The 24,494-nt window shown below is 50.1% G+C and overlaps 2 protein-coding genes and 1 long non-coding RNA gene across 12 annotated transcripts in view; 1 reads left to right on the forward strand and 2 right to left on the reverse strand.

Moving 5' to 3' along the window:
* Arhgap27 (Rho GTPase activating protein 27) overlaps positions 1 to 21,784 on the reverse strand; it is a 32,864-nt gene extending 11,080 nt beyond the window's left edge. For 3 of the 6 annotated variants that reach the window (XM_063251765.1, XM_013148131.3, XM_063251764.1), the window contains exons 1-2: positions 20,233 to 21,784; positions 17,970 to 18,467 (exon numbers count right to left, since the gene is read on the reverse strand). In XM_063251765.1, coding sequence (XP_063107835.1) covers positions 17,970 to 18,449 — 480 coding nt within the window. In that variant the 5' untranslated portion in view covers positions 18,450 to 18,467; positions 20,233 to 21,784. Of the gene's footprint in view, positions 1 to 1,653; positions 1,822 to 14,982; positions 15,143 to 17,613; positions 17,842 to 17,969; positions 18,468 to 20,232 lie in introns of those variants that run through there. The other 3 variants (XM_013148134.3, XM_013148136.3, XM_013148135.3) reach the window with 3 other exon arrangements.
* Positions 18,464 to 23,538, forward strand: LOC134476573 (uncharacterized). The gene is made up of 2 exons (XR_010048387.1): positions 18,464 to 19,443; positions 19,871 to 23,538. It is a non-coding gene; the product is annotated as an uncharacterized LOC134476573 (long non-coding RNA).
* Plekhm1 (pleckstrin homology and RUN domain containing M1) overlaps positions 21,966 to 24,494 on the reverse strand; it is a 50,418-nt gene continuing 47,889 nt past the window's right edge. For all 5 annotated transcript variants that reach the window (XM_063251763.1, XM_003465729.4, XM_063251759.1 and 2 more), the window contains one exon: positions 21,966 to 23,942. In XM_063251763.1, coding sequence (XP_063107833.1) covers positions 23,831 to 23,942 — 112 coding nt within the window. In that variant the 3' untranslated portion in view covers positions 21,966 to 23,830. The remainder of the gene's footprint in view (positions 23,943 to 24,494) is intronic.

Raw genomic sequence — 24,494 nt, forward strand, 5'->3', positions numbered from 1 at the left:
CCCCAACCGCCTTCCTCCCCCCACACTCAGCTCCACCCTTCCCATCTGCTTGGCGCCTCTTTCTCAGTACTCAGTTCAGGCACAGCTTCCAGGTCTTTGCAGAGACTCCAGTGCTCACCCCATCAAGCCCATTGCCTCCCACAGATAACCTGTGATTAAACCCGTAAACAACATGAGGCGATCCATACGGTTTCCTATGAACACATAATGCCAAATACAAATGCAGGTTCCAGCAAAGGAAGAACATCGACTGTCCAATTCTGTGCAATTGGAAATCATTCAAAATGCTCATGGACGTGGGCTGTGTCTGGTGAGTGCGAGGTCATGACTTTGATCCCCAGTATCAACAACAACAACAAAAAAGTGGGCAGTGTGATAAAGGGGTTTGGTTTTTGTTTTTTAAATCAGTACGACCACCTGCTTGCAAGGCAGGTGCTTATGCCACTGAGCTAAATCCCCAGCCCTTTGGGGTTCGGTTTTCTGTGTGTGTGTGTGTGCTAGGATTGAATTTGGAGCACAACAGGTTGCACCCCAGCCTCCAACAGAGGCACCTTCTACCTCCCCCAGTTGTCCCCTCATTCCTCCACCCTTCAAGTCCTGCTCTATTCTGACCTCAGCTTCTCTCAGGGAGGTCTAACCTGCAGGCACTAAAGTCTAACCTGCTGGAGCTGAGCTCAAGACTGTTAGGGCCCCATGCCATTCTGCCTTGGTGGTCAGTTAGTGGGCCAGACTTCTTCCCACCTGCTCATCTCAAAGGCAGAAGTCTTGCTAATAAGATGCAGCAGATCTGCCCAAAACACTGCTTTAAAACACGAGTCAGTCCCCTGTCCAAGGAGCAACACACAAACACACACCCCTGACACTCCAGGAGAGCTCTGAGCAGGAACTTCTGAGAATGATGGTCTGAGCCACAGAACCCAGTAAAATGCTGGGAAGACAGATGGAGGCTGGGAAGAGGAGGGTGAAAAGCTGCCCATTACTCTTAGCCCCCTGCCAGCTGGACTGTCCTGTTCAGAGGTTTGCAGGGTAGGGGAACGGGGATTTTGCTTAGTAACTCCCTGGGCTGGGCTGTACACAGGTATCACAATAGGTACAAAGATGATTTTGGAGGGAGAAGCTTGGGTCCCCAGTATGACTGAGCTGTCACTGGGGAGAGGGGTGCAGCATCACATGGGGTAGGGGCCAGAGCATAGCCCCCAAGAGATACACACTAAGGCCCGGATGGGGAAGAGCAAGGACCTCACTAGCGCCCAGAAGCAGGGTGCACACCCTTCCTTCAGAGAGACTGTGGCAGAGGGGCCCCTGTCCCAAGACCCAGGCCCAGCCAGCCCATCAACAGGCTTCTGACAAGTTCCCAGTCCAAGCCTCAGACCCAGGGCAGAGCTTGAAAGAGGAAGTGTCTCCCCTTAGACCTGAGGATCAACAGGCTGAAGAGGGACTCTGGCCGTACAGCGCTATGGGCCCCATACTTCCTGACAGCCGTGTTTTGCTGATCCTCAAACCCCCTGGCTGGAGCTTCGAACCTTGTCATCCCCACCCTCGCTCAGACAGCAGAGCCTCCGAGGAGGAAAAAGGCAGAAGAGAAGAGCCCCACTTGCCATCTCCTCAAAGGGTGAGACCCCTAGGCCCCTGGACCCAAGCCTCCCTCCCTACCTGAACCCGCAGGGCTTTGCTCTGCCTCCTGGTCAGTTTAGCAATCACGTCCACCATCCTGTCCCCTGTGAGCTGCTGGGCTGGGCCCTGGGAAAGTTCTAGGGGTGGAGCCAAGGGGCACAACCCTAGGCCTGGCACAGGGCAACAAGGAAACAAGAAGTTGCCTGAGATGGCGGAGGTTGAGACTGCAGCATTTCCTGTCAGAGCTGAGGAAGTGCTGTGGAGACAGTCTGAAACTGCGGTGAGGCCACCGTTTTCTGTGCTTCCCCACCCCAGCTGCCACACAAGGTCCCAGTCCCAGGCCTAGATATGCATGGTGTAGCCTGCACACTGAGGGTGCATCTAAACCCAGGGTAGTGAGGGTGCCACCCAGACAGGATGGCCAGAAGGGACTGGGCTTGGCTGGCTTGGGCCACAAGCAAGACAGGAGGGGCTCCAACTCCGTAGGCCCAGGGAGGATGGCAGGGAAAGAGGAAGCTTGTGGGGAGTCATGTTCCCAAAGAGGCAGGGGTCTGGGCAGACAAGGTGGAGAACTGCACCTGTCTCTGTAGCCTTGTGGGCCAGAGGGCTCTGGCTGTACCACTGTCTGGCGCCCAACTGCCAGTTGGTCTGTGTCCTGTAGCCCTGGTCACCAGGACCCAACTGTGCCTGTGCCCACACACATCCCCATCTACATTCACAGCCACTCCCAATCCCCATGAAATCAGCAGAGAGGTGGGTGCCAGGTTCTCCCTCTGCCTCTTGTTCCTCCAAGTCCTGGGGATGGTCGTATCTGCCCCTCTCAGGGTACCCCCACCTCAGCCCTAAGGGCCACCTGGTTTCCTCTCTTTTCTCCTCCTCAACTATGGCCTCTGTTGTGCCTCTTCAGGCTCAGGATAGCAACACAGTAAAGCCAAGCATGGGCAAGTTTGGGGCATGGGGTGCTTGGGAAGGGTACAGTTTACTGCAGCCTCTGCTGTTCTCTGCCTGGCCCAGTCCCCCAAGTTTCCCTTGGGAACCCAGACCCAGGGCAGGCCCAGGGTACAGCAACCCCTGTGGCTCCCCCCACCCCCTGCCAGGGAGGTGGCAACCACAGTAGCAACCAGCATCATGGTTTCCCTCCTCTGAGGACAGGAGGGATACCCCACCCCACCCAGCCCCTCCACCCACTTCCCTCTCCCAAATCTCCAGGAATGGCTGGGCAGGCGCAGAGGAATTAGAAATCTTGCTTTCCAGGATGAATGGCTAAAGAGGCCCAGAAACTGGCTTGGGCATGAACCCTCCTTCACATACCCACAGAGGCTGCTTTGTGCCACCAGGACCTCCATGGCTTCACCTTCTCCACTTGCACATGGATGCGGACTGGGTCCTGTATCCATCTGCCAGTGCAGAGCCACCTGTCCTTTGATATCCCCCTCAGGTACCTGCTGTAGAGCCCAGGGGAGGCACAGTCAGAGACTCATGACAGGGACATAATGGGTCTGAGGCTCAAGCTTCAGGTGGAAGGAGAACAGAAGAAGCAGGAGCCTGGAGAGGGACCTGGGAGAAGCTGCCTTGGCCTCCCTCTGGGCAATGCCAGAGGCTCCAGACCTCAGTCCTGTAGCTGTGTGATGGGCATCTGCCTTGCCCTAGTTAGCTGCTGAGTTCCCACGCCCCGAGATGGGAGAAAGCAGGGCACACTTCTGCTTTTTCTGACCTCAGATTTTGAAGTCTGGCCTGGCCCAGAGTGATCCTGTGGGGCCTGCTTCTGCAGCTGGCAGATCTAGGCTGTGGCCCCGGTGCTCATACTTACTGCCTGTGCTGTGGGAGAGCTCGGTCTGTGGGTGGTCATCTTCTGTCCCCCAAGCTATCTGCACCTGTACCCACCATTCTCCCCAGGGTAGGGCCCATGGCTCCTTCATGCCCATCTCCCTAGTGCCCAGAGAGCCTCCACTCCTTCCTGATCATCTTAGTCCCAAGCATTGCCAGGGACCTAAGGTCTCTCCATCTGGCTTGCTCCCCTGGCCCTCTGGTGCTTCCTCATCCCCATCTCTGTGGGCCGATCCAGCCTGTTTCTACCTTTCCTCAGCAATATGGGCCAGCTCTACACCCTGTCCCTTCCTGGTGTCCAGGAGTAGGCAGTTGGCTGTGTCAACAACCTAGCCCCTGGGTGTCCTCTGTGTCCGCCTCGGAGCTGGTGTCTCCTGACTCAGACACAGCGGCCTGGAGGCATCCCTGAGTCGCTGAACCTGATGACTGGTTCATGGACAGTGCAGACCGAGCGGCTGTGGGACATAGGCCCTGGTCAGCAAAGAAACGCAGCCCAACAGAGGAAGGATGGGGCTGTTCATGAAGGGCTGCAGCATGACTGAGAGCAGCTGAGTCTCTGGCCACACACAGGCAGGCAGTGCTGTAGGGAAGCAGGGAAGTCTGATGGTCCCTAGGTCTTTCGTGACACTCAGGGAATCTGCTGTCAGATGATAATTCGAGTGACACTGGCTGAGGTTCCAGGGATAACACGATGCTATGCAGAATTTACAAATCCTTAGCTCAATAAATAAACAAACAAGGCCAATACAGTTGAATCTAGGTAACAAGCATAATGGTGCTCATTTTTAAAGGTAATCTTTTACTTTTCTGTATGCTCGAAAAATTTCAGAATGAAATATTTTTTAAAAAGAGGGGGCCCTGGAGGTGTGGCTCAGTGGGAGAGCACATGCCTAGTGCACAGAGCCCTGGGCTCCAGACTAGCTCTGCAAATAATAATAATAATAATAATAATAATAATAACCTCTCTCAAACAGTTTACCAGTCGTCACTCAGGTTCCACAGAAGCATACTGCTTTCCTTTGTTCAAGGTGCAGCCTGGGGCTAGCATCCTGGGGAGGAGGTAACTCAGGCAAGCCTGCTTATCCTCTTCTCCTAGGCAAGCAGGGGTCAAGGGAAAAAGTAGGGTGGCCCTGGCTGAGATCCTCTGCCCAGGAACACGGGGAGCCCAGGAAGCCCAGGTTGGGCCGAGCAGAGCAGGGAGCACTCGAGGCAGGACCATGGGCTTGGCCACAGCAGGTCTACCACAGGGCAGCCACAGCTGGCCCTCAGTTCTGCTTCCACCTCTCAGCTACTGGACACATACAGCACTGTGGAGCTGACCAAGGGGTGCTGTGAGGATGGAAATAGAGGTGGGTCTACACCTTATACTGTCTACTTGAGTAAATCCTCAAGGATCAAAGATTTAAATGTTAAGAAAATGAAGCCAGGCTGAGTGTGGTGGTACACTCTTGTAATCCCAGCCCTCTGGGAGGCTGAGGTAGGAAAATCACAAATTTGAGTCTAGCCTGCTGGGTAATTTAGTGAGACTCTGTCTCAAAAAAGGGCAGGGCTGGATCACAAAGGCTCAGTGCATAAGACCCTGGGTTCAATCCCCAGTACTGCAAAAAACCAGATACGAAACTAAGGCAGCTGAAAATTCCTATTGTCTGGTAAATCTTCAGCCACCAGAAAGTCACAGGGCATTACTCACATGTCTGTGACAACCCTGGTGTAAACAACCTTAGTGATTGCATGAAGAGGTCATGCTGGCATGGCCAGATGATACTGTGAGCAAAGTCAACAGACAAGCCAGGCTGGATGTGAAGGCCCATGAATGCAGTGCTAGTTACTGAGGAGACTGAGGCAGTAAGATCCCTTGAGCCCAGGTGTGCAAGCATGCATGCATTGCATGTGCATGTGGCACATGCACGCACACACACACACACACACACACACACACACACACACACAAACTTGAAGAGGAAATAGCAAAGTATTATATATCATGCATTAAAGGGTTATTGTCCCTAATATAGATACAGCTTGAAATCAGCAAAAAGACCAATAACACAACAGACAAATAGGTAAAAGATACGAGTAGACTATCCACAGGAAAGGAAAAACAAATGGCTGCTGAATATATGGAAAGTGAAATGTAAATTCAAAACCTCCTAAGACACTACTGTATATTTTAGTATCAGATTGGCAGAAAGCAAAATTGGACTAAAGGGTGTAGGTAGAAAGATGGTCCCCAAGCTGGTGGGGCATCACCCTGGTATAACCATCTTTGCTGGCAACCTGCTGGCCTATCCTGTCCCCTTGACCTGAAACCCTTCTGGATTTGTTCCTATCCTCACTGGTGCATTGTGGGCATGAGGGGCAGAGAGAAAGCCATCTTGGCATTTAGCACAGGGCAGTCAGGAATTATGAGGCCCCCCTGCAGTGAAAGTGAAGGGGGCGTCAGCAAGGGGTGGGCAGGACACAATACCTGCACCCGCAGGAGACAAACCAAGCATCGACACAGACACCTTGGTTGGTGTTGCAATAAAGAAAATCTGCAAGAATGGGGAAAGAGTGAATGAAAGAGATGGCTTCTAAGCTGACTGAAATGTCGCACTGACACACATCACAATCCTTTATGTTTTGTTTTGTTTTTTTCTTATTCTGAGACAAAATCTAGCTAGTAGACCAGGCTGGCCTCAGACTCGCCATCCTCCTGGATCTGCTTCCTGAGCTCTTGATTACAGACGTGTGTCACCATCAATGCCCAGCCTTGAAAAATCATTTTTATTTTGAAACAGGGTCTTCACAATTGTTATACAGATTTAATGCAATCCTGGTCAAAATTCCAACAGCACATCTCACAGAATTAGAGAAAGGAATCCTAAAAATCCTTTGGAACCAGAGGAAACCAGAATTGGTTTTGTTAACCAATTCTGGGCAACAAAGTAAGGCAGGGAACATCATAATCCTTAACTTGAAATTATACTACAAAGCTACTGTGAAAAAAAAAATAGCATGGTACTGGCAAACAAAACAAAACAAAAACCCAAAACCAGATCTGAGGATTAATAGAACAGATTATAAGATGCAAACACAATTCCAAACACATTCAGCCACCTTACCTTTGACAAAAGTACCAAGTATGTACACTGGAAGAAGGAAACCCTCTTTAATTAATACTACTGACTAAACCGGTTTCCCACATGCCAAAGATTAAAACTAGACCCATGTATATCACCATGAACTAATCTAAATTCAAAATAGATCAAAGTTCTAAATAGTAAAAACAGAAACACTCTCTCTACTGGAAGAGAAAGTGGGTAGAAACCTTGAAGACATAGGAGTAAGCAGAGTTCATGAACAAAACACAAACTGCCGGGGAAGTACTTCAAAGAATAACTGGATCTCATCTTACAAAAAAAGTTTTGCACATCAAAAGAAATCACCAACAGAGTGAAAAGATAACCCATAGAATGGGAAAAAATTTTAGCCAATTGTCCCTCAAAGGACATGTCTTTCTAGATACATGTATCTAGAAAGTATAAAGAATTGAAAAAATCAGATCCCTCAAATTTAAAGATCCAATAAAAAAATGGGCTTCTGAGGTGAATATGCACTTCTCAGATGAAGCACTATAAATAGCAAATAAATATATGAGAAAATGTTCAGCATCATTTGTCATTAGATGCATAAATTAAAACACTATATTCTATCTCACTCCAGAAAGAACGGCTGCCATCAAGAAATCAACCAATAACAAATGCTGGCAGGGCTGAGGAAAAAAGGAACACATCTCCACTGTTAGTTGGGAGTGCAGACTGGTACAACCACTATGGAGATCAGCAAGGAGTTTCCTCAAAAATCTAGAATTACAAGTTCCATTTGACTCAGCTACTCCCCTTCTGGGTGTCTTCCCAGAAGAATTAAAAACATCATACCACAGTGATATATGTACATCTAGGTTTATCGTAGCACAATTTGTAATACTTAAATCTTGGAAACAATTCAAGGCCCATCATCCTAGGAATGCATAAAAAAGATGTGGTATTTTTGTACAATAGAGTACTACTCAGCTATAAAGGAGGACAAACTCAAGACTTTTAGAGGTAAATGGATGCAACTTGAGACCACACTCACAAGTGAAATAAATCAGAAATGCATGTGTAACACTGTACTGTCTCCCTGGTGTGAGAAACTGAAAGAATAAATAAAGTCTAAAATGTACATAGATATTGTTAAGTGGGAAGAAATTATTTAAAAGGAAAAAAGAACTAGGATTGGAAAAGGGGAAAGGAAGGAAGAGAAAAGGAAAAAATGCAAGTTAGCTAAGACTAATATTAAAGTACATTTTATAGCTAAGATACGTGGAAAGCATTCTCTTCTAGTAGTTTTACAGTAAAAAGTCAACTTTCCGAGTTTTACTCCAAATACTCGTTATATTTTTTTGTACATATGTTGTAACAGCCTTAATTCATGAACTGTTCATGATTTTTAGAGTTAAGAATGCAAGCCTTTTACATACCAATGACTTATCATAGGCTGTTTCTATGATGAATGTGATCATTATGTATATCTAAAATATACCAATAAAATCTAATGTTAAAAAAAGTACCTTTTATACATTTTTTATATCAATGACTTATCCTAGACTATTAAAATATTTTATATTTTCATTTAGACTTCTCTAGGAAATAAAAGTATTATTGTATATAAGAAAAAAATCTAGTATTAAAACAAAAACTAAATCTGTTGGAAGAGAGAATAAGTAGAACTAAAGAGATGGGTATAGGCAAAGACTTCATGAACAAAACCTTAATTGCATGGGAAACACAAAAAAGAATCAACAATTGGAATCTCATCCTATTAAAAAGCTTTTGTATGGCAAAAGAAATCACCAACAGACAGAAGAGTCAGACCACAGATTGGGAAAAAAAATCTTATCCAGCTGTTCCTCAGACAAAGACTAACATTTAGACTATATAGAGATTTGAAAATAATCAAATCCCACCCCCACAATTTAAAGACCCAATCCAAAAAATGGGCATCTGAGATGAACACACACTTCTTAGATGAAGTAGTAAAAATGGCAAATAAATGTATGAAAAAATGTTCAACATCATTGGTCTTTTTTTTTTTTTTTGTCTTTTTTGTTTTTACCGGTACCGGGAACATCATTGGTCTTCAAGAGATAAAATTAAAATAATGCAAGATCCAACCTCATCCAGAAAGAATGGCTATTATCAAGAAATTAACCAACAAAAAATGCTGGAAGGGTTGTGGAGAAAAAGGAACCTTTCTCCATTGCTGGTGGCTGTGTAGACTGGTGCAACCACTGTGCAAATCAGTGTAGAGAGTTCTCAAAAACTGAAACTAGAGGTTCCATTTGATGTAGCTATTCCTCTTCTTGTCATTTTCCCCCCAAAATTAAAAGCATCTTACTGAGGGAGACCACCCTATTGATTAAGTAGGCTTTAAGTAGCATGGGCTGCAGGGTTAATTCCACAACTGGCTTTTTAAAGTAGTGAGTCTAAGCCTACGTGACTCAGAAGAGCACTGCACGGTGCTTGGGCTAGCAATCCTCCCCACCCAGAATGGCCACAGCAGAGACCAGAGATAGGGTCAGTTAGTCTGTGAGGCTGTAGGTTCTGATAGGAGATAACATGGCAGCCGAGGACAAGTGACTCTTCCCAAATTTTTTCCCCAGAATTGTTTATTTTACTTGAAAAATGAGTTAGTTGTTAACCATGACCTTTTCCTGGTCTCTTGTCCTTGAGGCAAGGATGTTTTGTTCTTTCCTTTACAAGTCCTGCCTGCGTCAGCGGCTTATCCCCAGCAACTGCACAAGGCCTCCTGCCCCATTCTATAGATTGTACAACCAACAAACACCCTGGGTATGGCTGGTTTAGGGTCTTTGTTGCCTCAAACACTGACTGTCCCAGTTCCCTGTGTCATTTTTATTTTGTTTCTAAGTTTTTCTTTGCAGCCTTGAGTCACAGAGCTGAACAGGAGACTGAGGTCACTTGTCAGGGTCCCCAATATCATACCATAGTGATATATTCACACTCACGTTTATAGCAGCACAGTTTGTAATAGGTAAATCTTGGGAACAGCCCAAATTCCTTCAACTGGTGAATGGTAAAAAAAGATGTGGGCTTTTTTTTATAGTGAAGTACCACTCTGCCATAAAGAATAAGCTTGAGACATTTCCAGCTAAATAGATATCTTTTGAGACCATAGTATTAAGTGAAATATATCAAACACATATGTATAAAAATAGCATTGTTTCTCTGATGTGAGAAACTGAAAGTGTAAATAAGAACCGAAATAAATATTGTGATATAGGAAGAAATTTTTCAAAAGGAAAGGGGAACAAGGGAGTGGGAAGGGGAAAGTCGAAAGGGAAAAGAAAAAAATGAGAAAAGAAGGATAAAATGGAAACAAAAGCTTTGTAAATAAGTAGGGGAAATGGGACTGAAGGGGAATGGGAAGAAAGAGAAATCAAGATACATGATACACAGGCACAAATTCCTTATGACGAATGTGATCATTATGTATATCTAAATTGTACCAATAAACTTAAAAAAGAATCAAGGTCTTACTAATCTGGCCTTGAACTTGTGATCTTCTTGCCTCAACTTCTAAGTAGCTGGGACTATCAGGTACACACAATAGTGCCCAGTTTGGTTTAAAAAAACAAAACATTGTAAACTCATTACCAGTCAGGATGTATTTACTAGATACTGAACCAGAGCCTTCACACTGAGTTACATCTCCTGTCCCATAGTTATTTATTCTGAGACATAATCTTGCCAAATGGCCCAGGGTGGGCTCAAATTTATGATCATCCTGCCTCAGCCTCCCAGAGTGCTGGGATTACAGCGGGGCACAACCATGCTCTGCACATTACCAGTTTTAAAAAAAGTCATAACTACTAGCAGATAGGCTAGAAATATAATTACAACTTGAACAAAAATGTAAGAGCCCTTTAAAGGAGATTTGAAGTGGAGCAAAAAGTTAAAAGAGACTTTTTAAAGGACTTGAAATACGTATTTTACTAATTAAAGGAAAACATATTCACTCTTGAGAGTCCAATGTGTGGTCTGGAAGAAAGTAGAAGAAATACAACAAATATAGGATAAAAGTATTTAGGGGTGGAAACCAAGTGGGAGGAGAAAACCCTGAAGGAGCTGGTCAGGACCAGGCTAAGAACCCTGGAGAGACCATGAATGGATGACAGCTGTATGACCATCAGATCTTCCCGAGTGTTACAGCTGTGCCTAGATGCCTCCCCAAAGCCTCATGTGATCATAGGTGGGGCTTTTTCGAAGTGGGTGGATCTAGAGTGTGTGACGGATGGGTGATTGCTACATGGGTCCACTGACTGGTCTGGTACCACTGTAACCCTAGGAACCTGGAATAGATCACAAAAGGGGCTAAAAGATGCTGCTGTTGTCCCTTGTGGCTGGTCATTTGCTTCCTATGTGCCACCCTGCTTTGGAGCCAGCTGACTATGACTGAAATCTCCACAAACTGTGAGCCAAATAAACCTTTCCCCTTTGGATTTTGGGAATTTTGTCTCAGTAACAAGAAAAATAACTGAGACACCAAGTCTGTAGACCAGCAGGTTCTGTGAGCTGCAGAGGGGCATGTGGAAAAAAACCCACCCAAGAATCTACCCAGCATGATCTAACATTTGGTGAGACAGAAGCCACTAATGATGAAAGCACAGAGAAATAAGGGAATCAGTAACAGCCCAGTTGAAGGGGAAAACAACAGGCCAACCAGGAAATGCAAGCAATAGAAGCAAGTTCAGGATACCACTGTTCAACGAAATGGTGAGGCCGAATTGTAATCATTTTATACCTTGTGTTGTACTTTTGGAGTGCTCATAATAGTAGAAAATAATTACAATTTTTCTCTTCAAAATCTGGTTCCTTGAATTTTTCTAGGTAACATAAAAATTCAAAAAATGGCAATCTTAAAAAAATGGCAATCTTCAGAAATCCGTTAAAGGACATAGAGAGCTTGAGTTTATAAGTGTTGTCCATATGCTGTACATGTCTGTAAAACATACACAAAGCTACACTTTCTAGGCAGGGTACACAGTTGCACATCCCTGAAATCTCAGCTATTTGGGAGGCTAACGAGGAGGGTCATGAGTTACAGGTCAGTCTTTCTTGCCAACTTAGTGAGGGCCTGTCTTAAAAAAAAATGGTCAGAATGTTATTCAGTGCTAGAAAGGTCACCTGCCATGCCTGAGACTCTGAGTTCAACCTTTAGCACTGAGGGTGGCATGGCACAAAATTATTCTAAAAAGAAGACTGTGGCTGGGTGTGGTGCATGCCTATAATCTCAGCACTATGAAGGGCTGGGGCAAGAGTGTCCCAAGTTCAAACCCAGCCTGGGCAATTTAGTGACTTCTCAAAAGTAATAAAGGCTGAGGGACATACCTTCACTACTGGTTGAGTTCAGCCCCCACTAGCAGCCAAAAAAAAGTAATTATGGTTGAAAATAAAAAAGACACCAAAAGCAATCAGATCATATCGCAATCGAAGGTTACTGACCGACCTGGGACACACAGAACGACCAGTCTGCTACTACAGAGCAGCTGGAATCTGTGTGCTTCCAACACTCTGCACTAAATATAAAGAGCAAAAATGATGAAAAGCACAAGAAGTCCATAGATAAAATTTGAGTGGGAGCTTTTAAAAATCTATCAGAAACAAAGATGAAAAGTGATGTGAAAGTCTGGATCAATATAACCAACAAATTCAATACATATGAACACTTATAACCCTTACATAGAGAACACTCAATTTTCTACATCTAGAAAAAGCTTAGAAAAATCATTTCTTTGGCTCCAAGGAAACTCACAATATATTTTGAAAATGGAGATTTTTTTTACTTTATTTGTTAATATTAAGAAGAAAAGGTAAAACAAATTTTCACAACAAAATAATGAAAAAATAACAATTGTTGATAAATTACACATCATTATCTTTGCTCACTCAAGTACAAAATATGGGCATAAAAATTTCTTCAATTAATATTAGCACAACCTTTCCTATTCAGTGAACTAAGTGACACTAATGGTATAACTAACTTGCATTTTTTTCTTTTCCCTTCTATCCTTTTTCTTTTCCCCTATCTTAGTTTCTTCTTTTTATTGAACAGTTTCCTCCCATTTCACAGTGACTATTGTATATTTTGAACCTTATGGTTGCACATATGTCACTGTGGTGTGATGTTTTTCAATCCTTCTGGGAAGATACACAGAAGGGGAATACCTGGGTTGAATGGGACCTCTAATCCTAATTTTCTGAGGAATCTCCACACTGATTTCCACAGTGTTTATACTAGTCTACTCTCTAACCAACAGTTGTAAAGGGTTTCTTTTTTCCTACAGACCCAGCAGCATTTTTTATTGGTTGATATTTTTTTTTAAAAATTAAATAATTTTTTAATGAATAAGGAAGAAGATGAGATAAAAGCGGCCATAACGACATAACAATACAGGTTAAAGCATGATACTTTCAGCAACCTAGTGCTTCACCACCAAATAACCCGACTTAATAGTAGTTACCATAGGGTCTTTTTCTTTGAAATATTTGAATATAACTTCATATGCTATAGCATCAAACATATCTAGACTGTGTAACACCATTCAAGTGGATGAAAGCATTGTAGAGTATTTAGAACCAGCTAACAGAAAAAAATGATCAATGGTTTCAATATTATCTCTTTGCCTATAACAATTTTTGTTTATACTACCACATACGATAAAATCCAGCAAGTTACAACATGATAAAATCAATGGAGACAGAAGAACCATAGTTTGGTGCGGCTTTAAGGCAAGATGGTATTAAATCGGCACTAGCTGTTATTATGTCTTATTTTCTTCAAAGTAGCTGTTCATTGCATCACCGGCCATAATATCAAACAGCCCAGAATAAAGCCACTGCAATTAATGAGTGAAAATTTTATAAGGCTTCAAGGCCATATAATGGGGAATCATGGTTATCACATACTTTTATATATTTGATTCATTTCCTACACTAGGGAAACTATTCGGAGTTCACAGATGCGAGTCTGATTTAGTTCAGAGAAAACGAATGCCTTCCTAAGAAAACATAAAATGGCCAAAATTAACTAATAGGAAATTTGAATAGACCAGCACCGAGGAGAAGAAAGTCTGCCATTGAAAACCTTGATCTGGAGGGCCAGGGAGGTCACTGCCCTCTCTAGGAATTGTGCCTAGACTTCTGCCAACGAAATCCTGGGAGCAGACAACCAGCTGTAACTGCAACAGCCCTGACTCTGGGCTTTGTTGGCCAGTTGCTCCTGGAGAGCGAACTGGCTGAGGCCAGGGCCTCCCAGCGGCCGTTAGCATCTGCAGCTTCCTGCCTACATTTATATGAAAGCAAAAAAGCAAGGTGCTTTGCCAGGCTCAAGCCCAGTCTGTGCTGTACAGCAAGATCCATCTTAAAAGACAAAGAAAGGAGAAGAAGGGACAAGCAGGAGGACAGTGCAGAACTCAGGGAAGTAAAAACACAAACCCAGATGCTAGCAGGAAAGAGATAAAGCTTTGCTGTTATCCAAGTGTTCTCAGTGAGGTTCAATCCGGGTGCTAGAGACACTGCCACTGACACACTCAGACACAGGTTTTGGCCTGTGACCTGGAGGAAGGGCTGGGTGTGTCCAGCCTGAGGCCATGTCAGACATGCCTGCGTCCAACAAAAAATATGAAAAGCACAGGGAGCTTCATTTTTGTGTTACTTTTGAGCCAATAAGAAGTCTTAGCCGTAATGGTGTCATACACTTCTACTGGCGCCCCAGGACCACCCCTGTTCTCTCAGTGGCCAGGCCAGTGCACCTCACAGAGCCAGGGTGGACACATATGGGGCTAGCGCCTTCAGCCCTCTGCTTCCCAAGACAACACAAAGAGCTGGCTCTGCTGTCCAGCTAAGAGGACACAAGGAGGGTGTCTGCGGGAGGGAGCCCAGGGCTGAGCTGGATAGGGAGCCTCGGGCCTGGCCTGCACTAGTCAGCAACTCTCCAATCCGAACCCAACACCAGATCCTGCCTTGGTTCCTTGCTCACCAGCCCATCCCCAGCCCTCAGTGTCCCCAACACTCTGATGTAGACCCCCATACATCCTTCATCATCCTGCACCCTAGGGCCTGGCACTGACCAGCACTGTTCAGCACAGAGGCTGCCAGCAGCCCATGGAGGGCAGAGACAATTGAGCTGGGCTTGGAGGGCAGGGAGTGGTCACATCTCAAAGGTCTGGGGGCTGACAGGGCCAGAGATGAGGGGAGAGAAATCAGCCCGTGTTCAGGAGACACAGACCACCTCAGGTTAGTGGGGGGATGGTGGAGAGTCCCCTAAGTGACCAGGGATGGTCACAAGCCAGATCCTGGGGCTGCTGTGAGTCATGGGGAGGAAAGGTCAGGGGAAGCATGAAGAGGCCAGCTAAGTGCTGGCCAAGTGCCCCTGGTGAGGGATGTCAGAGGAGGAACAGTGCTCACTGCAACCTTGGCTTTAGCTCCCCACTCTTACCAAATGCCTTGGCTGGCCAGAAGTAGGCATGGGTGGATCTGTCCTGAGCTATGTCCTAGAAGCATCCAGGGAAAGCCAAGTGGGGAGTCCAGGGGAGGGGAGAGTGCAGGAAACCTTTCCAAGCTCCCAGTGCCAGTAGAGGGGTCACTCACAGTTCCCGGAAAGTGGAGAGGGAAGAACAAGGCCTGGGGCTCCTTCCAGGCCAGGCCTGCTCAGGTGTGGTGCCTCCTGGGCTGTTTGCATAAGGAGCTTCAGTGCCCAAGGCCCAGGGCGTGTGAAGGAGGCCACACCTCAAGGCCCCGGCCCTGCCTCACTTCCTGGGTAGGCAGGGTCCTCCTGGGTGGGTGTGGCCCTCCTGGCAAACCCTGCCCTCTCTTATATCTCGGGCCCTTCTGGGACTTCTGGTGTGGCCTCTTAGGGGTGGCACCCAGCTGTTTTGGAGGGTGAGACTGGGACATGCCTACTCCTTCCCGATCCCCACAGCCATGTGCCTCTCTCTGTGTGCTGCTCTTGCCTGGGGAGCAAGTAGGTTGATTTAGCCTAGTGGCCGGGGTGGAGTTTGGGTTCAGGCCCACAGACCCTCTCTAGACCCATCTGTGTTCAGGTTAGGGGGTTTCAGCCCTTGGGGACCATCCCAACATGCTCTGTGTCCCAGGGTCCAGGCTGGTAAGCTGCACCCCTGGACTGGAACATGCTTGTGTGGCAGCAGCTCCATGTCCCTTGTCTGAACCCTGAACCCTCTTGTCTGAGGCTTGTCACTCCTCCCTTTCCAGGAATCCTGTTCCTCACTCACCTATTTCCCACCCTCAACCCCCATTCCTGCCCATCACTTGGCAAAGCCTGGGGCTCACAGCTGCATCTCTCCTCTTTGCCTGTCCTTTCTACGTGTCCTTGGCCATCTGGCCTTAGGTGGCCACTTCAGATAAGTATCCTGCAGCCTTCATCTGCCATGACCTTCCTGTTACCCTCTTTCCTCTTGATGCTTCTCCTCGGCTTCTGGGCCACAATACTCCTGCATTTCTTTCCTGTTCCCATGGCTGTTTCATCTCTGTTTCCCATCTCTTTCCTTCACCCATAATATTGTCCATCTACATGCCACGCTGGGGAAGCCACGGAAGTCCTTGTGACTTTAGTCACAGTGGCTTTTTCTGTGTCCCAGTCCTTCTCTGAGAAAAACTTTCCAAGTGCTGACAAAGATCCACAAGGTGAGGCTGGTGCATACCACTCACCGCCCCCCCATGCCATCTGTGCCCCAAATGTACATAGCTCACAATCTATTTTCTTCTGTGGGCTACTGGTCCCAGAGAGGCAGTCCCAGAGCTGTGGTTGTGCAGATCTGCAAATTCACCCAGGGCTAGGCAAGAGGTGGATCAGCTCATGCTTAAGGGAATCCTCCTGCACAAGCAAAACTCCTTCCTGAAATGCTGCCCTGACAAGGAGAGGCAGGGAGGGGCTTCCTTCTGGAGGGCAGCCAGCTCCCACTCTAGGTGTTTGTTGGGAGCAGGATGTCAGGGAGAGGTACAGCTGGCCTTGAGTAAGGAATGGCAGGAGCTGGTTCTGCTCTGCTTACACTGGAAGAGACTTGAGGGTTCCTTTAGGGCCACAGGGCAGTGCCTCTGCACCAAGTCTCTCGAGGTCTTGGATCCTCCCTGTGACCCTCCAATCACTGCAAGAAGAAAGAGGACATAGGATCCTGGGCAGCTACTCTGGAGGCTGAGGTGACCTGGAAGTCTTGGGTGGCAGCCCGTGAAAGACTGCAGAGCCCCGGCTCACCAGTAGAGGGCCGCCGCCGCTCGCTCCTCCTTGACACACATCCTTGGTGCAAAACCAGGCCAGATGGTGGAGTTAGGGTTAGGGTTAGGGTCATCTCAACTCTAAGGTGGGTGGTGGACTCACTCTCACCATAGCCAAGCGCTAGAACCCGGAGAGACTCGGAGAGCACCCGGGAACAGGGCAACCGGGATGGAGCGCGGGCACCCAACCTCTTATTGTAGAGAAGGCACCTGGCCAGCTGGCGGGTGACGCTGACACAAGGCCACTTGCCTCCAGCACGCATGCGAGATGCTGTTTCCGCTCTGGCCACGAGAGGGCGTGCGGCCCCTAACGAGGACTGAGGGAGGGACCACCGGAGACCTTGTTCAAGGCCCACCGCAAGCCTGAGCCGTGGGTATCATGTTTACACATGAGGACCCCCAGCCCGGGGCGGGTCGTGGCTCAGCAGCAGCTGAAAGGAGACCCAGCAGGGTCAAGTGCGAGTTTCCGTTGCTGCAAAACCTGAACTGTCCAGGGCGATGAGATGGGGCTGGGCAGCACGGGGGGAGGGGGCGACAGGTGGCCTTCGCGGCCTAGGGTTGGGCATCCAAGTGGGTGCAATGGGAGTCCCGAGGGTCCCCACCTGTTCCCTTCTCTGGGCTCAAAAGCAAACCGAGCTCTGGGACTGGAAGTGAGTGGCCGATGGGTCCCCAGCCCATGGATGTGAGAGAAGTGACCATGACTCCCAGCACCTTTCTTCCCTGAGCATCCCTGGGGTCGGGACATTGGGAGCAGCAGAGGATTCTGGAAATGCACGGGTGTCTTAAAAACACGCAGGTTTTGGAGTTCTCAGACCCACATACCCAAACTCCGACTCACCAACTTCGCGTCGCTTTCAGAACCAAACCACCACGCGCTCAACGAAAAACCGAAAGGCCGCAAGCCCCCAGAGGGACTCTGCTCCATCTCTCGCACCCTCCTCGCATCTGACCCCGTAGCCACTGGACGGCGCCGCACTTCGTGCCAGGCGTCCAGGCCGCAGGGGGCGCCGGGTCCTCAGCCGGGCTTCACTGCCTTTCTGTGGCAGTGAGAAGAACAAAGGCCTTCCCAGCAGTGAGAAAAACAAAGGCCTCACAAATATGGGGTCAGTTCCGGCCCAGACACTTCCAGCGTCCAGAGAGTCACAGATCGGGGCCAGGGCGTGCCAGGCGTCCTCTCCGCCCTCCGGGACCTACCTGCTCCGGGATCCCCTCCGTGGCAGCCTCGTTGACATCCTCAGAGCCGCTGCGTGCCAGGGGCCGCGGACACACCCAGGAGCCTGCCACGCTGCAGGCCTTGATGTGGCGCGCACCCTTGAGGGGGATCCCAGAGGGCGCAGTGGCACGTGCCAGGTCATCCAGGGAATGCGCAGGGCGTACGAGTGTCACGGGCCGCGTGTACAGGCGGGCAGGAAGGCCAGGAACGCTCAGGAGCCGGGGGGTGCGGGCTGGTAGGGCTGGGCTGCCGAGTGCTGGCAGCTCACGCACATACTGGGCAGGCAGGTAGAAGGGGCGGCCGCCGGGCTCGCGCCTCACGCGCCACCAGTGCGGCGTGCTGCGGTGCAGCAGACGGTAGCGCTCATTAGGTCGGATGGCGATGTGGCGCCCGTCTCGGCCGGTGTACTCGAAGGAGTGTTCCACCAGCACGTCCACCTGGCCCTCGACATCCGCTGCCATCGCAGCCGCTGCGTTTCCCTGCAAATGAAGAGAAGAGGTGAGGTCAGAGTGAGCTCCGCATACGCGAGGGGACAGAGGCCTGGCTTCAGCCCGCCCTGTGCGCCCTGGATCCAGGGTTCCCGTCTTTGACAAGGGTACTTGCATGAAATCACCCCTGGGTTCTAGGGGTTCTACGACAACCCTTCATTCCGTGGCATTGATTCTAAGATTTGAGGCTCACTTCGGTCCAGTGGTGGGAAAGGGTGGGGTGGTAACAACAGCCCTGATCAACTATCAGGAAGTCTTGACTCAAGGATATGGCATGATCCTTTTGCCTAGTATTTCCTGAACCTCAGTTTCCCTGCTGGAGCAGTAGGAAAGTAGCCTGTTTCCTACAGTGAATCTATGGGGTGCTCACTGCGGAGCTCTCCGGAGTGTACCTGCCTGCAGGAGTCCCAGGGACTTAACACGGGCCTGGCTGCCAAGAACGGGGAACCGGTTTTCTCGGTTTCTTTTCCCTTCCATAGTGGCTTGGCCCGGTCCTCCCAGTCTTTGGTTCTGCACAGTGAAAGTAACTACCCATCCAGTGTTGCCAGGCCCCCAGAGCTCTCTGGAGCCACTACCTAGGGCTAGTTTGGCTCCGCCCAGCTGCGCTCTCCGCGCCTTCACCTAGGCAAGAACCAGGCCTCCCCCGAAGTGGATCTGAATTCTACATGGACCACATCTGCTCATGTCCATGAGGTGGCCACTGCTAGAAGCCGGGAGCTGGTCTCTTGCTGAGGCCGAGGACCCCGGAATCAAGCGGAGGGATGGAGGAGTCACGGCATTCTTTTACTTTTTCAAGCGATATTTGACAGATGTTACTGAGGCATGGAGCATGCTGGGCTCCGAAGGTAGCCTAAACAGAAGAGCCCCGCCCCGCACCTCCTTCTCGGACCCCAGTCGCTCACTCACTTGGGCAGAACGGGCCTCGGAGAGCCCACTGGCGGAGCGCACCGAGCAGGGGAGAGTACAGGTTAGATCCCAGCCATCGCGGGGCGGGGCGTGGAGGGGAGCCGCAGAGCGCGCCCGCGGGAGCTGGTGAGGGTAGAGGTGAAGAGAGACCTTCAACAGAGCCGTACCTAACCCCTGTACAGCTGTGGGAGGGGGCGAGGAGGAGGCATAGCCTGTATGCAGAGGTCCTTGGTGGGCGTGGGGGATCGGGCATCGGGACGGGAAGGGGGCATTGGCGGGTAGTGCGCGCAGTCCTAAGCCCCCTTCGCCAGCCGGAACTGCTGTCGGGAGCCCTGCGACCCACGGGCGCGCGGCTCTGGGAATGCCTGGCTGGGGCTGCCGGTCTCTTCCGGTCGCTCGAGTTTGGAACGAGGCTATTTGCCCCTGAGTCATCAGCCACGAGCCTTTCCAGCCGGATTGCGTTCCTGTCCCACCTCTGCCCGCCCTAGGCCCTTTCTGGGCGCAGCCGGCTGACGGAGATTCCCACAGCTGTGTCACCTGCCGCAGCGCCACATCTCGGGCTGGGCAAGAAGATGACCGGCGCCAGCGATCCTGAGGAAGCAGGAGGACCCCCGGAGCGCTAGAACGCACCGACCGCAAGGGGTGCTTTTTACTGCTACCCAGGTGACACAGAGGCGCCAGCGCTCGAGTTGGTGCAGAGCGCCCGGTTCCCTCGCCTCCCAGGGAACTGGGGGTGTCCTCCTCGCGTCCCAGCGCAGTGCAAAGCGGGCGGTGCGCGGGGGTCTGGGAGAGGACCTGCTATCTGGGGATCGTCCTCCCTCCCCCCGCCCGGCCCCGCTGGCTCTGGCACCTCAGGACGTCGGCCTCGCTTCCACTCGTCCAGGGGTCGCGCGCTGCTTGGAGTCCTGCTTTCCTTCCTGCACCACCTGGCCTCCGCGCTGCCCTGTTTCCTGTTCGACAATGTATGAGGGAGGCACCAGCGGAGCGCCCGGCAGAACTTCCTCCCCGCCTGGGGCTGGGCTGCGGTTGCAAAAGACAATCCCCGGTATCCCGGCTTCCTGTCCCCTGGGCCGGTTTGCGCCCCAGGAGCCGAGACACCACCCCTTCTTCTGTACACCTCATGGGATGGGTCCTGGGCCAAGCTAGCTGTCTCTAGGGATGAGGATGCCGGTGGCCTCCCACCAACTTCAGCACGATTTTCCTCCTTGAGACCCCTGCCCTTGTAGTGTTAGAGAAGGAAGTCCCTCCAATCTGCTCTGCAGCCTTCTGGAGGTCAGGGCCTCTAGTGGAGTCCAGGGCCTTCCTCTTGGGGCCACTCTGGGAAAGTAGCCTTGCCCCTCTAACTAGACCCAGTTTTCACTCCAGGCTTGGGCTAAGCAGCTCCTGTGGACTCATTCTCAGGGCTTGCATCTCCATAGGTCTCATGCTGAGTCTGCTAAGTGCCCATGTTTGAGAGAAGGGAGCCCCCATCCTAAGCCTGATTCCAGGTAGCCTGAACAGCACCAAGGGATTGGTTGGAAATGCACCTATAAACTGCCTCCACTCCACTGGGGACCAAATCCAAGGAACCCTGTACTACTGAACCATGTGACACAGCCCTTTTATGAGACCATCCTAAATTGTTTAGGCTGGGCTGGAACTTCTGATCCTGCCTCAGCCACCTAAGTTGGGGTGTGCCATGATGCTTTACAGTCTCAGACCGGTTCTCACTATTTAAGACTGAACTTGATCCCACTTTGTAGTCCAGGCTTGGATCAAACTCAAAATGATCCTTTTGCCTCAGGTTCCTAAGTGGTGAATTCTAGGCATATGCCAGTATCATTACTGTTTGTATTGTAAGGTCTGCAGGTTAGGTTTGCTTTTCCAAACCTCCCCTTCTCCAGGTGGAGGGGAAACTTATGCCCTTAAGGGTACTTTGCCAAGGACTTTCCCCAGCCTGGCATCGCTCCTCCTGCCTATTGCCCCTGGCGGGGAACCTGCTGGGGGAGCTGGGCTCATGGATGGACAGGGGGTGCCCTAGTCTTCAACAAAAAGCTGCAGATCTGACCATACGTTTTCTGCCTTATTTTCCTACAACCTGGCTCCCTGGGATTTCGTTTTCCTTCTTTTGTTCTTTAAGGGACAGTAAGGGGGTTCTGAGGAACAGAGCAGCCAAGTACAGGCCTTAAATCCACAGCCTGAGTTCTAGGACCCTACTAAACTCGTTCTCCTACTCCTTCCTGTTCCTTGATTTCTCCTGTGTTCCCGAGGCTGCAGTGCTCTGACATCTAAGGCTTAGGAAATGAAGCCACAGGCAACCAGCTTCAGCTACAACAGTGCAAAGCCCTGCCCCTCCCCCTGGGAACCTGCTCCTTGCCATGAAAGGGAGGCCGGACACTGTTGCTCGAATTCTTTTCTCCTTGCCCTTCTGGTGCATAAACCCCTGCCCGCAAGTGTGCACCCTTGGCTACAACTCTCCTGGACCAGAGATGGACTAATAGAAGGGCCCCTTTAGCCCTTGCCATGGTTGATAGCTCCTCCAGTAGCAGCGTTAGTGTTCTAAAATCACAGAGAGATAAGAAAGACCAGCTCTTTACTGCAAAATCATTCAAAAGCACACAGCAGCTTTAATACATAGCCAAGCACTTCTCAGGGGCTGAGCCTGTCTCAAAAGTTTATTGCATACAGTAACATCTGAAGACATGTGGACATTGCTGAGGCTCACAGCAGCTCTCCTCTGGGGTGTGGGGTGAGAGCCAACGCACTGCATTAGCAGCTTTTTGGTAACAGGAGGGGCCTGGTTTAATGTTCATGGTGGCAGGGTGGGAGGAGGCCCCAGCACCCAGGGCTTGTTCCTGCTGCCTCCCAGGGGACCTGGGATGTACTCCTAGGCCCATGTCCACCCCAGGTAACTCCTCCCATTCAGGTACCTGGGATGTTTGTGGAAGCATTAATGCTGGCTGTGGGTGTGGGGTGGGGAAATGGACCACTTCCGGGTTCTGGAGGCCTGTATTCTGGGCATAGGTGTCTTCACCTTCCCTTGTGGGAACACATAATGGGGCCAGAGGAGCTGTGTTGCAGCTGTTGCCACCTCCCTACTGCCTCCTCAGTTCTGTTACACAATTCCTCCAGCTCTGGGCTGGGCAGGTGACTCAGCAGCCCTATCACCACAGGGAGGGAAGGAGGTCACTTTTGTTTGTTTCCTTCCTTCCTTCCTTCTGTAAGTGCTGGATGGGACCAGGGCCTTGGGTGTGCTAGGTGAATGCCCCACACAGGGCTGTATCCCCACACAAAGGCTCACCTCCTGACTCTGAAAGATGTATGTCCTGAGGCCTCCACTTGAAGACAAGGCAGGTGGGGTGGTCAGAGGGGCCTGCTGGTGCAGGAGAGGAGGGGACAGCAGAGCTCACACCCATGCTCCCCCCACCATGCCTTTACAGTCTGAACATCACCTTGAGAACAGTTCAGGTTCTCATCCTGTTCCAAGGCCTCTTTCAAAAGGTGATCATGCTCTAAGGAGCTTTCAAGGCTCTGGCAGTGCCCTGCTGGGCCAGTCCAGGAGGCTTTGTGAGCCCATGGCTTGGTGGGCCGGAGTTGTGCAGGTTTCCACATGGCAGCTTCTTGGCCTGTGCAGCTCAGGACAGGTCCCTGCCCCAGTGCAGGGCCCACAGCTGGCTTGGTCTAGGCTCCTTGCCCTCTTAGGGATCCAAGTTTTTCTGCCCTGGCAAGGTCGGGCAGGTGGGGATGTGACCCCTAGAGCCACATGAGGTGGCCCTGGCCATTTGTGGAGGGCATGAGGTTAAAGGCGGGTGATGCTAGCCTTTCCTGAACAAGGAAGGCTCAAAGTGCTGACAGTGCTGGTTTTGATTTATTTCTCCTTTTCTTGCTAAGGCCAGTGCCCCAGACCTGAGAAGAGCTGGGGACTGATGCCGAGAAAGGGGAGGCTTTGGTGAGGAGTGTGGGGCATGCAGCCAAGAAGAGGTGGGGAAGGAAGATGACAGTCACCAGGACTAACCCTGACTCTGCCATCAGCAGCAGGTCTGTCTGTCAGTGGCTGTGCCCGGTCACCTGCTTGCCCCCGTCACGCCAAACAGCTCCCACACCCTTGGCTCAGGGTGAGAAGGCCTGGATTTTTGGGGTGACTTGCTTACGATCAAGAATAAAAAAATATTTTCTGTTGAAATATGAGGGGAAAAATAACCCACTTTAAAAAACTAGACCTTTTAATCGGTAATGTGGAGTTGAAAATGTCTCCAAGTCTTGTTTCCACAGTGTTTGCACAGCCCAAATTGAGGGTCATGGTGTGAGGCTGGCCAGGCCTGATGCAGGCCTTCAGGCCCCTGCTGGGGTCTAGAGAAGGGTGTAGGGGCAGCAAGGGCATCATGGCCCTTGTCTTCCCAACAAAGGAGAAGCTGTGACGCTGGTGAACAGAACCCTGGGCTGAGGGCAAACCAGGATGCCAGCCAGTTTTAGGAAAGACTGTTCTGTTCCAGGTACTTGCGCCGGCGGGCACAGCGGGGGCAGCCCTTCTTTACCACAGTCTGGCAGCTCTGGTGGAAGACGGTCTTGCACTCAGCACACCTGGGGAGAGAAAGGCCACTGTGCAGGTTGGGCAAGGGCTGGCCTGGGCTCTGGCTAGAATCCACAGTGAGCTGTGCTCTGTCTCATAGCCCATGCCCATAGATGGTGCCCTCGGCCTTGTTGAAGGTTGCTTTAGACAAGATGACCTGGAAGCTATTGGTGCACAATGCACCTTGCCCCACTGCACTTTTCTAACAGCTGCTTGGGTCCCCTAAACACTGTCATTGAAACACTCTGGTCTAAAACCAGCCCCAGGCTCAGGCAGGCTGCATCCTGGCTGGGTGAACCTACTGAAAGGGATGACTGGCTCCTATGTGAGTTCAAGGAAAGCTGAGGTGAAATCTTACACTTAGGATTCTGATCCTGAGGAACTACAGGCCAAGAACAATTACTGTAGTGCAAAGGCCGTGGCTGCATCACCCACCACCCATTTTTGACTGGAGTGGGAAGTCGTTCAATCCCTCGTCCTATTAGCAGATGGAGCTCAGAGAGGCCCTACTCAGAAAGCCTGTGTCACCTCTCTCTGGGCTCAGCAGAGGGGGAAGCCTGGGC

Source organism: Cavia porcellus, unplaced genomic scaffold (genome assembly GCF_034190915.1).
Source record: "Cavia porcellus strain 051 isolate PalLab524CR breed Dunkin Hartley unplaced genomic scaffold, mCavPor4.1 scaffold_6, whole genome shotgun sequence".
NCBI classification, from domain to species: domain Eukaryota; kingdom Metazoa; phylum Chordata; class Mammalia; order Rodentia; family Caviidae; genus Cavia; species Cavia porcellus.